The following is a 12,377-nucleotide window of genomic DNA, read 5'->3' as shown; positions in this document are numbered from 1 at the left end:
CCTCGCGGGGGGTGCGCAGGAGGGCGCACCTTGAGGTTTCGAGGTCCTGCCGGCAGGCCGAGCTGCCTGCAGATCCCCGGGGAGGGCAGACGTGCCCCTGCTAGGTGCCCCCAGCCTCAGGGCCCCAGGACTCGGGGACCGAGGCCCATTCTCTTCGCCTGGTGCCCCTCTGGTCTGGAGGGGGCGCCAGGGCCGTGTTTCAGTCTATGAGTCTCCAAGGTAGGGCCATTGGCCAGAGACCCTGCAGTCCTGTGCCCTGAGCCGGCCAGGTGGGGGGTGGAGAGGCGTCCTCCTAAGTCTTTCTTCACGCTGCCCAGCCCAGGTGGGCACTCCGTGAGGGGTGGGGTTGTTCCTTGGCGGGGGTTGGGATGCCTATGGCCCAGGCTGTCCTTGAGTGGCCAGGCAGTCGGTGTGAAGGCGCTCCAGGCAGCAACCCCTGGCCTCAGGCCAGGCCCCAAGCTCTGCCGGTAGTTGTCTTTCCTCCTCCTGAGCTGACCCCCCCAGGATGCTGCTGCCCACCAAGCTGGGTGAAGAGGAAGTGAAGAGGAAGGCAGGCACCCCCAGGGCTCTCCTACTGTTTCTGGGTGGGGGAAGCAGGAAAGCGTGTGTGAAGCGTCGGAGTCCCAGGGTCGAGGAGAGCTGGGCAGCTTGCCAGGAAGCCCCGCGGGAGGAGGCACCCTGTCCTGGAATGTCGGTGGCACTGCCCCTTCCCACACTGTGGGGACCTCCCTGCCCATGGCCTGGGGTTCCAGGCGAGCTTGCACAGGGGCGCTGGGAGTGGCTTCATCCTCCAGCCCAGCCCTGCCCCTGAGCCCTGGCTTCCTGATTCTCCCCATCTGCTGACAACCCCGAGGGGAAGGGAAGCCTGCCCTCGCCTGCTCTTCCTGGAGGCTGAGCCTGAACAGGCAAAACGGGAGAAAGGAGCCGCCCAGGTGGGCACCCTCTGCTCTTCAGAGCAGGAGAACTGACCCCCTCAAGGATGCTGCTGGGAGCCTCGAGTCCCAGACTGCCTGTGGCTACCTCCAACATGGAGTGACTTGTGGCCAAAGCGATGGGGGTGTCTAGGGCCTGGCCCAGATCCTTGGGAGGGTCGCAAACCCGAAAGGCATCTTGCCACAGGGAGTGGCTGTGGCATCCTTGGAGGCTTCCGGAGCGTATGCGGGGTGCAGGGGGTGGGGCTCCGCTGGACGCAAGGAGGGCTCCACAGGAGGGCACCTCGCCTGCCCTCGGGTTACAGGTGCTCACGGGTGCTGAGCCCAAGGAGTCAGGGGGCAGAGAGGCGCTCCCGCGCTCACTCGGCCCTGAGGACAAGACCAGTGGGATGATAATTCGGCCCCCCTCTCTGAGGCCAACCCCGAGGAGGCCCAGGCCGGTGGAGTGCTGCTCCAGAGCTGCTGGGCCTGGGCCCTGATGGACCTGAACTGGGTGGAGGGAGAAGCCTGGAGGCAGGTGGCTTCAGTCAGGAGTAGTTCAGGGAGGTATAAACGTTCCTTTATTCTAAAGATACAATGAAGAGAAAATATCTAGATATTCAAACACAGTGTTATTCGAAACAGAGAAAATGTGCAACTGAAACAAATGCAGGAAGGTCACTAGAAAACACCAGCTCAGATTCCTCCCGGGAACACTCACCGAGGATCTGTGAATGGCACAAATCCCCAGAGAACGCTGCCGCCAGCTCCCGCAGGTCTGCAGCGTCCAGATCACCTTTCCTCAGCACCTCCGGGGAAAGGGGGATTAGGCAGCCTGCGAGTACCTCCTCTGGGAGGCAGAGCCCAGGACCCCCAAGCTGCCCTGCAGCTGCAGGGGGAGCAGAGAGCCGCAGTCCCTGCCTGGGGTGGGGTGCCTTGGACCCCGGGAGGCTCTGACCTGGCCGCCTGCTTTCCGAAGGGCCTCAACCCCCTCCGCACCCCAGGGATCACCAGCCAGAACCAGAACCCTCTCAGGTTCCACCCCCACCCTACCCCCCGAGCCTGCCCAGGGCCCCTGCCGCAGCACTCTGTTCTGTCCTGGTGCCCAGCCCCACCTCTGCCGCGCACACCCCACTGCAAACACCCAGTCTCTCTAACACTGGGGCCGGTGAGCACGAAGATGCCTTTCCTGCTCGAGGGGACAGCGGGGGACCATCTGCCCTGAGGAGGGCTCCTGTCCAGGGCTGTCCCACGGGGCTGGCACTGCTCACCTAGCTGACGAAGGCAGCAATGGCCACCACCTGCAGGACAGCCTCCAGGCCGTGGACTGCCAGGAGCGGGGCGCCGAGGGCCGAGTCTGCACGCAGTACCAGGGTCTGCCAGAGCAGGAAGTAGGCAGACAGCAGGGCGCTGCCCACGGTGAGGACCAGGCTGGTGGCCAGTGGCACCTCAGCCTCCATCAGGTTGCCCATGGTCCCTGCAGAGCAGAACTGACGTGATGGGCGGGCAGGGCCTTCTGGACATGGGCGCCTGGGAGGGCCCTGGTAGCGCGGCTGTGAGACCAGAGCCAGTTTGTGACTGTCATGGGCCATCTGAAGGTGTCAGGGGGCGACCCCGAGTGACCATCACGGGGGACAGGAGTGCCCGCATGAGGCCCTGCTCTGGATGACCATCAAGGGGACGGGAGTGCTCTCACTGAAACCCTCCTGAGTGACCATCACGGGGGACGGGAGTGCCCACATGAGTGACCATCAAAGGGGAGAGAAGTGCTCTCACTGAGGCCTAGCTGTGGGTCTCCAGGTCAGCAGTGGTGGGGCAGCAGCAGTCTCGATCTCTGAAAGTGATCCCAACTGTTTTCTGACAGTTTTTCCTAATTCCACATGGACTGAGAGAATTTTCTTTAAAATTTCCAAAACCGTTTTCCTCTACGCTGTCATTCTGGAAGATGTCACACACACTCACAAGACGACAAAGCGGCTGCACGTCTCACAAACCAGCGGCAGGCACTTAAGATGCTCACCTCCAGCTGCCCCAGGTGTGAGGGGCACACAGAAGATGCCCAGGGGCCCCGGGGGTGAGGGGCACCGGAAGACGGGCGGGGGCAGAGGCCGTGTCTCGCCCGCCCCCTCCCGCGTCACATGCCCGGGGCCCCGGGGGCGAGGGGCACCGGACGACGGGGCGGGGGCAGAGGCCGTGTCTCGCCCGCCCCCTCCCACGTCACATGCCTGGGGCCCCGGCGGTGCCCGCTGTTCTCTTGTATCCGCCGCTCTGGCAGCAGGAGGGGAGCACCCTAACCCTAACCCTAACCCTAACCCTTTAAGAGACGTGCTTGTGTCTGTGTGCCTGCGATCGGAGTGGGGAGGCTGGGCGCTGGCGGTGAGCTGTGAAGCGGGCAGGGGGACACAGTTCTATCAGGGCTTCTACACTGTGGGGGCCTTAGGGGATGAACTGTGATACAAAGTGACGAATGTTTAAAGGTTCCGTGTGAAGCTAGCAAGGCTGGTGTCTCAAGTACTATATGGTTTTCAGTCAACTCACCGAAGTATAACCGAATCGCTTCCAGAATCCCCATCAGAAACAGCAGAGTCAGGTCGAGGACCAGGCAACTGTGAGGATAAGTGAAAACCTGACCTGGAGACAAACCAGCAACAGAGCAGAGATCTCGTCACAGGCGCCAGGGCGCCCACACCTTCGCACTGCCTCTTCCCACATGACTCACTTTTATACATGAGCAGCAGGAACGTAGCTAGGAAATACAGGGCGTAGTACGTTCCACTCAAATAGAGCAGCATCTGCAGCGGGAGCGACGAGAGCTGGCCAGCGGTTAAGGACTCTCAGGCCCAGGAGACAGCCCTGCCGGGGCACCCGCCCCAGGGAGGCCAACAGGAGGCTCTGACGTCTGTTCGGAGGCCCTGTGGGTGGGTAGGTCCAGCCCAGGCCCCTGTGGGTGGCCATGGACACCTGACCACCGGCCCCTGCCAGGCTTCCAGTGCCGCCTCGCCTGGCAGGGCCCCTGTGGGATGGGGGGCGGGGCTGGGCTTCCCTCCCAGGACACCGTCGCCTGAGGACCCAGCACACCTCTGGTGACCGTAGGCTGGAAAGCCTCGGCTTCCTGGGCTTTCCCAAGTGCATCACCCTGATCTGGGTCCCAGTTATAAGACTGAAAGCAGAAAGTGACTTTTCCTCATTTTCTTCAAAGAAAATGTCTTTCTTTGAGGGATGGGGGCGGGGTGGGGGGGACAGTTAAATTTTTTGCCCAGAGCTTTGCTCAGCTCCAAACACTTGTCGTTTCTCTAAGTGTCCCAGGCGAGGGTTTTCAGCTTCCTGTGCCTCCTGGGTGGGAGTCAGGCAGGGCCAGCGCGGGGCTGAGCAGGAGGCAGCGGTGGAGGAGGTCTGTCAACTCTTTCCACCTGGCAGAGGATGCCCCCCCAACTCAGAACCCACAAGAGAGGTGGGGGTGGGGCTTAAAGGAGCAAAAAGCAGGAGCCAGGAGCCAACTGCAGGTGCCCTGTGTGGAGGCCTGGGTCCTGGGCTGACACAGGGCCAGGGGACAGAGCAGCAGGATACCACCGTGGAGGAAGCTTTCCCTGGAAGAGAAGGAACCAGTCAGGGAGGCCCCAGGTCTTGGCCTGTTCTGTTGTCCAGCATCACTGGCCCACAGCGAGGCTCCTTTCCGACACCTCTGCACCTGTCATCCCTCCAAGGAGGATCTGACCACCTGCTGTGCTGAACCTGAGGCGGGGAGGCAGGGCGTCCTGACGAGATGAAGCCTGGACGCACGCTCGACACTAAAGGCCAGGACAGGGGGATCTGCTCCATCGCCGGGGAGGAGCCAGACATGCAACTTTCTTGTCTCCTGTGGCTTCTGCACCTGGCCCCTCGTGTGCAGACGAAGACCTTTTCTGATTCAGGTCTTTGTCGTTGATAAGAGACATTTGCTTTTCTCTGGAATTTTACTCATAAAATTAAATCTCTCCCCAAATAAGCATTTCCTAAGCTAGCAATCCAAGTTCTTTCCACCCACTCCCACCGCACAGCAGTTACGCATTCTCCCTGCATCCTGAGATGAGCGTGGGCCTCAGAATCTGCCAGCAGCAGGTGGGATGGTGCTCTCTCCCACACCACATCCTCCTTAGTCCCAAGCAGGCAAGAGAGAAACCTTTGGCCTGACTGAGCTCTGGGGGTACGTCAAAGGGTTAGACCCTGCTTCCTGGGCAGATCCGGGGTCCTCTAGCGAGTCTCACTTGGGTAGAGGTCTTAAGTGGTTGGAATGGGACATGGGCGACGGAGAGGCAGCAGGTGCTGAGTGCAGGGGGCCAAGGTGGGTGCCAGCCCCATCATTAATAAAACCCGCGTGGCCATACAGGAAGAGTGGGCTCTATGCCGGATGCGCTCTTTTCCAAGCCCGGGGAAGCTCGGAGGCCTCACTACCTGTCACCATTTGGGTGGACTTCTCGCTAATCAGGAGTTTCCTCTTTTCCGACCCTTCTCTTGACACTGTGCTGCAGAACTTCAGATCTGCCGCCTGATCATTGTTACAGACTGAGATGGTGGGGCTCAGGGAAGATACCTGTAGAAAACCCGTCAGCTATTTGGGATTTAAACAATGAACGGCAAGGGTAGCTACAATCAGATACGGTGTTCCAATGATTTCGGATCTACAGAAAGACGCTCATTCTGACAAGACAGCCGGGGCTTTTAGGACTTCACATTTTTGTCAATGATCTAATGCATTAACAATGCGGCTGTGAACAGGTGTCCATGTTAGTCACTCAGTCGTGTCCGCCTTTTTGCGACCCCATAGACTGTGGCCCACCAGGCTCCTCTGTCCATAGGATTCTCCAGACAAGAGTACTGGAGTGGGTTGCCATTCCCTTCTCCAGGGGATCTTCCCGACCCAGGAATCGAACCCGGGTCGACTGCAGGCGGAGTCTTTCCAGTCTGAGCCACTTGTCAGAAGTGGGATGCAGAAGCAAAGAGAACACACGTCTTCCCTTTGGTGACACAGGAAGGGTGTGAAGGGACCGTGCCCTGGTGGGAACGCGATTTTCACCGCATGAGAACGTGCAAACTTCACACCGGCGGCCCGGCACCAGTCCGCGCTTTGGAACTCCGCGGCCGGGAAGCCCGGCGGGCGCTCAGAGCACGGACAGCGCCGCCGGCGGGCTCGGCGCTCCAGACCCCCGGGCCCGGACGGCGGTGCGGAAACGGCTCTTCCCTCGCTCGGGTCGAGCGCCCCGGCCGCCGGGAGTTCGCACGGGCCCCCGCGCAGGGCGCCGCCGGGCCAGGCTAAGCCGAAGCGGGGAGCCCCCGCCTCCCGGCCTCAGACCAAGCCGTCCCGCTCGCTGCTGGCCGAGACGCACAGCGGCGCCCGTCTGGGTCGAGGGGCGCCGCGCGTCGCCCGGGGGAGCCGGGACCGCACGGCCGCGGGCCCGGGGCGGGCTCTGCGGGCGGCGGCCTCCCCTAGTGAACACGCTGAGTCCACTGGTTAATAACACGCGCGAGGTGTCCCCGCACCGCGAAGAACCGAGCCAAGCGGACCGCTCCCCCGGGGGCCCTCTGGGACCTCCCGCCCCCGCCCCTCAAGCGCCGCCAGCCGCTCACCTCGCCGCGGGGCCGCCATCCTGCCCCGGGCCCCGCCCCGCTCCCGCCCGCCCCGCCCGCCGAGTCCGCCGCGATCCCGGCAGCCTCTCGGCGCGGGGCGCGAACGGAATGCCTTCGGCCATTTTCGCTTCTGCTCCCGAAGGGGCTCGACGGCGCCGCGTTTCGGGACTTGATTCCGAACCGTGGCCGAGGCCCGATTAGCCTGTCCGACAGCGCTCGGGCACTTTCGGCCAGGAGGAGGAGGCGAGCCGAGACGAGAGAGGATCCCGGCTCGGGAGCGTTCGGCCCCTCTCGGCTCCTCCTCGGGCGGGCTCGGCTCCCTAGGCGGGCGGAGCCGGTGGCGCAAGGGTTTCTAGGCCGGGCCGCGCCGCGTCGGAGGCCGGCAGAGGCGGCCTCACAGCGGTGCCTTCGCCGGCTGAGGACACGCCGGCGCGGCCTCCTGAGCGCGGAGGAGGACTGGCGCGGAGTCGCTTGGAAACCCTCGGGCGGCCTCGGGCCAATTCGGGCTGACTCGGCGCCACACTTCGGCCCACTTCGGCCCAAGTCGGCCCTCGTCGTTTCTAGACTGCAGGCCTCGGCTTGGCTCGACCGGGCCGCTTCGTGCCGGTTCGGCTCCCGTTCGGGTGGCGCCGGCTCGGCTCGGCAGCCGGCCTCGGGCGGCCTCGGCTCGGCTCGGTTCAGCTCGGCTCGGTTCGGGCGACCCTCCTCTGGAAGGCTCGGCTCGGCTCGGCCCGGCTCGGGCGGCCTCCTCGGGCGGCGCGCTTCGGGCCCTGTCCCGGCCTTCGGGCGGCCCCGGCCGGAGCTTTCGGGCGGGCTCGGCGGAGTCCGGATGGAGGACTCGGACTCGGCCGCCAAGCAGCTGGGCCTGGCCGAGGCGGCGGCGGTGGCGGCCGCGGCCGCTGTGGCGGCGGCGGCCGCGGCCGCGGCGGGAGGCGAGGCGGAGGAGCCGGTGCTCAGCAGGGACGAGGACTCGGAGGAGGACGGAGACTCGGAGGAGGAGCGCGAGACGCGGCGGGTGACGGCCGTGGCGGTGATGGCCGCCGAGCCCGGGCACATGGACATGGGCGCCGAGGCCCTGCCGGGCCCCGACGAGGCCGCCGCGGCCGCCGCCTTCGCAGGCAAGTGCCGGCCGCCCGCGGTTCGCGCCCACCTGCCCGCACCTGCCGCGCGCCCGCCCCGCTCTCTCGTCCCCCGCGCACACCTGCCCTGCCTCCGCCCAGCACACCCGCGCACGCACGTCGTGTGCCCCGTGGTCCCTGCACACCTGCCCCGGGGAGCGCCCCGGCCCTTTCCTGCCGCACACTTGCTCCCTGAACGCCTTTACCTCCTTTCAGGATTGCGTTCCTTCCGGAACCTTCTTAGCACCTGCCTCTTGCCCTGCCCGTTCTCCCCTCCTTATGTCCTGGTTGCTGGTGACACGGGGGTCAGACCCAGGTCCTGTCCTGGAGGAGCGCGGGGATGGGCGTATCTGGTCACCTAGAATCCTGCTGGCCGGGTCCAGATGGGACTCGAGCCCTGGGGAGTGAGGCGTGCTCAGCCAGGGAGAGCCCGCAAGCGTTGGGGGCACTGGCTCTAGAGACCAGGACCCTGTTCCTCAGTGCCCCCTCTGGCCTGTCCCCATGACCCCCCCCCACCCCGCCCATTTCCTTGATGGGTCTTCCCTTCCACATTTTTGTTCTTGATGAACAGAACATGCTCATTCTCAAGGTTCCTGAGCCACGCCCCAAAGCGCCCTTTAGAGGTTGTGCCTCCCTGGGACACCATCCTGAAGGAGGTAGAGACTTTCTCAAGTGACGGTCCCTCCCACGTGAAGCTCCCGGTTGGCCCACAGAGCCAGGCGCTGGAACCTTTGGGGAGTGTCCTGGGGCTCTTCTTCCAGAAGGAACCTCGTGGGTTTCAGAACTGGACAGCGGCCTCCGCATCCAGGTTCTCCTGCGTTTATTTGGCACTGGAGGTGCTGGGTGGGGCCAGCTCCCCTGCTGCCCGCCTTGCCTCTGGTCTGCCTGTGCTGTGGTCTTTTGGGATTCTCGCAGAAGCATGGGAAGAAGGGTTTGTGGCCCTTAAACAAGGGTTCCAGTTTCATTGCTAAATTGGTTTAACATGGAGATCTTGAATACTTAGGCTTTTCTTCAGGTTTATGTTGTTTTTTGCACACATCTTTCTGAAGGCGGAAAAGAACTATGATGCTGTTTGTCCTAATATCAGAGAAATGTATTGACATCAGGTTTTTTTTTTAATTTTTGACTTTTGATTTTGCTGGGTCTTTATTGCTGCGCGGGCTTTGCTGCTGCTTCACTGCTGCTGGTTGTGAGTAGAGGCTGCTGTCTAGCGGTGGTGCACAGGCTTCTCATTCCAGCGGCTTCTCTTGTTGCGGAGGTCGGCTTTAGGGTGTGTAGGCTTCAGTAGTTGCACCTCCTGGGCACAGGCTCAGTAGTGGTGCATGGGCTTACTTGCCCTGTTGCGTGTGGGATCTTCCCAGACCAGGGGTCGAGTCCCTGTCTCCTGCGTTGGCAGGTGGATTCTTCTTGAGCCACCGGGGAAGCCCCAGTGTCAGGTGCTTGTTTTTTCCTTGCACAGTTTTAGAGTTGTGTTTTTTGAGTGTGTTAAAACTTGTTTGTTGTAAAAAAAAAAACAAAAAAAAACTTGTTTGTTGTGAGTTACTGAGGTCAGGTGACTCCTGGGTTTCCGTAGCTCAACAGGACATGTGCTGGGCTGAGGCTGCCTCCTCTGGGCTGCTGGCCAGGTGTGTAGACCTGAGCATGGGCTCAGGCCCCTTAGCCCCAGGCTCCCTGGGGAACGGTGGAGAAGACACACGGGAGAGGGATTTTCAGAGCAATTCAGTGAGCACAGGTCGACAGGTTGTGCGGGACCCTCTGTCAATCTGAGCACCTCTGCCAGGCACAGGCCCAGCTAGGCTTGGGACATTCTGGAACACAGTGCCACCCCTGGAGTGGGGCGAGCATCAAGGGAAGGCTGTCAGGGCAGCCTGTCAGGTGTGGGTTGTGGGGGGGCGGTGCAGGGAGGTGGGGTACGCAGGCTGCTGGGAGGGGCCAGGCTCCATGTTGGGGGGCGGGGGGCACTGGCAGGTCGAGGTGATGGAGGGGGAGGGAGGGATGGACCTCAGCCAGAACCATGCTGACCCGTGGGGTCTGGGAGGGTCCCCACAACAAGGGAGGGGACTCTGGGATCTGAAAAGCTCCTTCTGGGTGTTTTTTTCCCCCAGGAGGGAGCACAAGGCCAGGGCAGTTTGGCAGAGCTGTGACCAGCTCAGTGGGTCTTCACCGTGCGTGACAGACTGCAGGGACAGAGAGGTAGCCTCTTATCCTTGGAAGGATCAGGTCGATCAGACTGTGTTCTGGAAACATTGGTCGTGCATTTCATGCCCAGGGTTAGGCCTCCCTTGGCAGTTCAGGGACCTGCCGTGGCAACTGCCCACCACCCTGTCCCCTGGTGGCCTCTGGCTCCGGCCAGGTGCTGAGTCAGGCTCCTGTGTTGCAGAGGTGACCACCGTGACAGTAGCCAACGTGGGTGCCTCGGCAGACAACGTCTTTACCACGTCTGTGGCGAATGCGGCCTCGCTCTCAGGCCATGTGCTGGTAAGACACTAGGGCCAATTCCGGCCCCGAGGAGGGTGGCCTGTTCCCCAGGGACCCTGAGCCCGCCCTCCGCCGAGCGCCCAGGGCGGGGGGAGCGGGAGCATGCCTGGGGGTCTGTACACTTGGAAGCAAAGTTGTCACTGGGACAGCGACTGGCAGGAAGCTCGCTCGCGAGTGTGAGGGCAGCAGGTCAGTGGAGGCCTAGGGGACACAGGTTTAAGAGCGTGGGTTTATATGCTCTGGTGCCCGGAGACACCGGCCAGTAGCCAGGCAGCAGCTCCATGCCTCGGGCCGGTGTCTGACCCAACAGCGGGCTCTCTGGTCCTAAGGGTTGGGAAGTTAGGGCGCCCGCGTCCAGAGGCTCTGATGACAGGAAGGCCCGGAATCTGGTGTGACCTTCCTGGACACCGACAGGGAGAGGGTGGCTCGAGTTTCCGCGCGTCCCACCTGCCTTGTTAGAAAGACCCTTTGTGGCTCTCGAACCAGCACAAAACGTTCTGCTTTTCTGCTCCAGAGTCGCACGAGTCCAGCGACTCACACTCAGGCAGGGCCGACGCCCTGACTGAGGCAGTGACCCCGCAGGTCTGTGAGAGCGGGCTGGGTGTGCGTGTGCCTATGGGTGGGAGCCCTCAACCCCGCGGTCGACTCCTCACCTCCTCTGGTGTGAAGGCAACGTTTTCAGAGAGGAGCAAAGGCCTCTGCCTCGGCGTTTCCCTCTCAGCGTGGTAGCAGGAGCACGTCCCAGACCTTGGCGTGCAGGGCCCCTAGTCCACTGCAGGGCTATCTGGGCGAGGCCATGAGGTGTGCCTGGGGGCAGTCGGGGTAGGCTCGGCTTCCTCACGGGCAGAGTGGGGCGTCTCACTGGCCGGGGGAAGGCAGTTGAGGTCACAGCAGCATACAGGCCCGTGGGGAGGCATGTGGGCAGTGTGGCTTGGGAGGCCCCTTCTCTGCGTGGGACTTGGGCATGAGAACAGGTCCCGTATCAACCGGATCTTGGCTCCTGTACCAATGGACTTGGCCTCTTGGAGACTGTCCCTTGAGACCTGTGACCTCGTGAGAGCTTCCCAGGCAGAAGAGAGAGCCTTTCCTGTGCCGGAAGCGTGTTTATCTCTTAATTTGGAAAAGCCACATGAGCATTTGCTCGGGGCCACGCAGACCTTGCCTCTGCTTGGTCTTGGCTCAGTGTCTGAAAGAGGCCCCCCTGGGGGTGGTGTCATCTGGAACCTGTCTGGGGGACCACAGCCTGGTACACAGGGGTGCCGCGGCTGTGCCTGAGACAGTGGGTGTTCTGTCCTGCAGTCGGGCAGGACAGCCCTTCAGATTGGGGACAGCCTGAACCCCGAGAAGGCCACGCTCATCGTCGTGCACACGGACGGCAGCATCGTGGAGACCGCCGGGCTGAAGGCGCCTGCAGCCCCTCTCACCCCAGGTACCGTCTGCCTACCCCAGGCCTCCGGGGCCAAGTGCCCCCTGGGCTGCTGTGTATTCCTAGGTGAGCTTCTGTGTTTTGTGGGGAACTTGAATATCGAATACTGATTAAGTAGAAAAGTTCCAGGCAGTGAGAGTCGCCCAGGACTGGGGGGGCCGAGCCGAGGAGGGCCTGTGACGAGCTGTCCCTGTGCTTCCCTGCGGTCCAGGCCGCGCTTAGGGTCTCTCACAGCGCTTTCTTTGCTCAAGGACCTCAGTCTCCTCCCACTCCTCTGGCTCCCGGTCAAGAGAAGGGTGGCACCAAGTACAACTGGGACCCGTCGGTGTACGACAGCGAGCTGCCCGTGCGCTGCCGCAACATCAGCGGCACCTTATACAAGAGCAGGCTTGGCTCAGGTGGGTGGGGCCGGCCCAGGAGGATGCGGGTGGGCCCGGGTTGGGGGGGGCGGCCCAGGAGGATGCGGGTGGGCCCGGGTTGGGGGGGGCCGGCCCAGGAGGATGCGGGTGGGCCCGGGTTGGGGGGGGCCGGCCGGCCCAGGAGGATGCGGGTGGGCCCGGGTTGGGGGGGGCCGGCCCAGGAGGATGCGGGTGGGCCCGGGTTGGGGGGGGCCGGCCCAGGAGGATGCGGGTGGGCCCGGGTGGGCGGGGGCAGGCCCAGGAGGATGCGGGTGGGCCCGGGTGGGCGGGGGGCAGGCCCAGGAGTATGCGGGTGGGCCCGGGTGGGTGAGGGGCGGGCCCAGGTAAGTGAGGGGTGGGCCCAGGTGGGTCTGCAGCCTCCACATAAGCTGGGGTCAAGGAAGGCTGTAATGGCATAGACTAGTTAAACAGGCACTTTGAG

The 12,377-nt window shown here is 63.1% G+C and overlaps 2 protein-coding genes across 8 annotated transcripts in view; one reads left to right on the top strand and one right to left on the bottom strand.

Annotated features, from left to right (window-relative positions):
• Positions 1–1,288: 1,288 nt before the first annotated feature.
• TMEM80 (transmembrane protein 80) lies at positions 1,289–6,561 on the bottom strand. 3 transcript variants are annotated; one of them, XM_055580442.1, is made up of 6 exons: positions 6,516–6,561; positions 4,479–4,498; positions 3,631–3,724; positions 3,450–3,542; positions 2,183–2,388; positions 1,289–1,639 (listed from the first exon to the last, which is right to left on the bottom strand). In XM_055580442.1, the coding sequence occupies exons 1-5, from the start codon at positions 6,532–6,534 to the stop codon at positions 2,183–2,185; spliced, it is 432 nt and encodes a 143-aa protein (XP_055436417.1). In that variant the 5' UTR covers positions 6,535–6,561; the 3' UTR covers positions 1,289–1,639. The 3 variants fall into 3 exon arrangements, with proteins under 3 accessions (XP_055436417.1, XP_055436416.1, XP_055436418.1); XM_055580441.1 differs by having other exon boundaries at positions 1,297–1,720; XM_055580443.1 differs by lacking the exon at positions 6,516–6,561 and adding an exon at positions 5,343–6,464 and having other exon boundaries at positions 1,299–1,720.
• Positions 6,562–6,643: 82 nt separating this feature from the next.
• DEAF1 (DEAF1 transcription factor) overlaps positions 6,644–12,377 on the top strand; it is a 28,556-nt gene continuing 22,822 nt past the window's right edge. For 2 of the 5 annotated variants that reach the window (XM_055580440.1, XM_055580437.1), the window contains exons 1-4: positions 6,646–7,633; positions 10,014–10,111; positions 11,411–11,540; positions 11,789–11,935. In XM_055580440.1, the coding sequence (XP_055436415.1) occupies positions 7,345–7,633; positions 10,014–10,111; positions 11,411–11,540; positions 11,789–11,935 (664 nt within the window). In that variant the 5' untranslated portion in view covers positions 6,646–7,344. Of the gene's footprint in view, positions 7,634–10,013; positions 10,112–11,410; positions 11,541–11,788; positions 11,936–12,377 lie in introns of all 5 variants that reach the window. The other 3 variants (XM_055580438.1, XM_055580436.1, XM_055580439.1) reach the window with 3 other exon arrangements.

The sequence above is a fragment of the Bubalus kerabau genome, chromosome 5, assembly GCF_029407905.1.
Source record: "Bubalus kerabau isolate K-KA32 ecotype Philippines breed swamp buffalo chromosome 5, PCC_UOA_SB_1v2, whole genome shotgun sequence".
NCBI lineage: Eukaryota > Metazoa > Chordata > Mammalia > Artiodactyla > Bovidae > Bubalus > Bubalus kerabau.
Note: the sequence above shows the minus strand (reverse complement) of the source record. Positions and strands in the feature narration are given on the sequence as shown.

What these genes read in the sequence shown, in the direction of transcription:
- TMEM80 (XM_055580442.1), bottom strand. An exon ending in GGAAAGCTTCCTCCACGGTG is followed by an intron (nt 3,725 to 4,478) that starts GTATCCTGCTGC and finishes ACCGCTGGCCAG; the next exon opens with CTCTCGTCGCTCCCGCTGCA. An exon ending in CCTGCTGCTCATGTATAAAA is followed by an intron (nt 3,543 to 3,630) that starts GTGAGTCATGTG and finishes GTTTGTCTCCAG; the next exon opens with GTCAGGTTTTCACTTATCCT.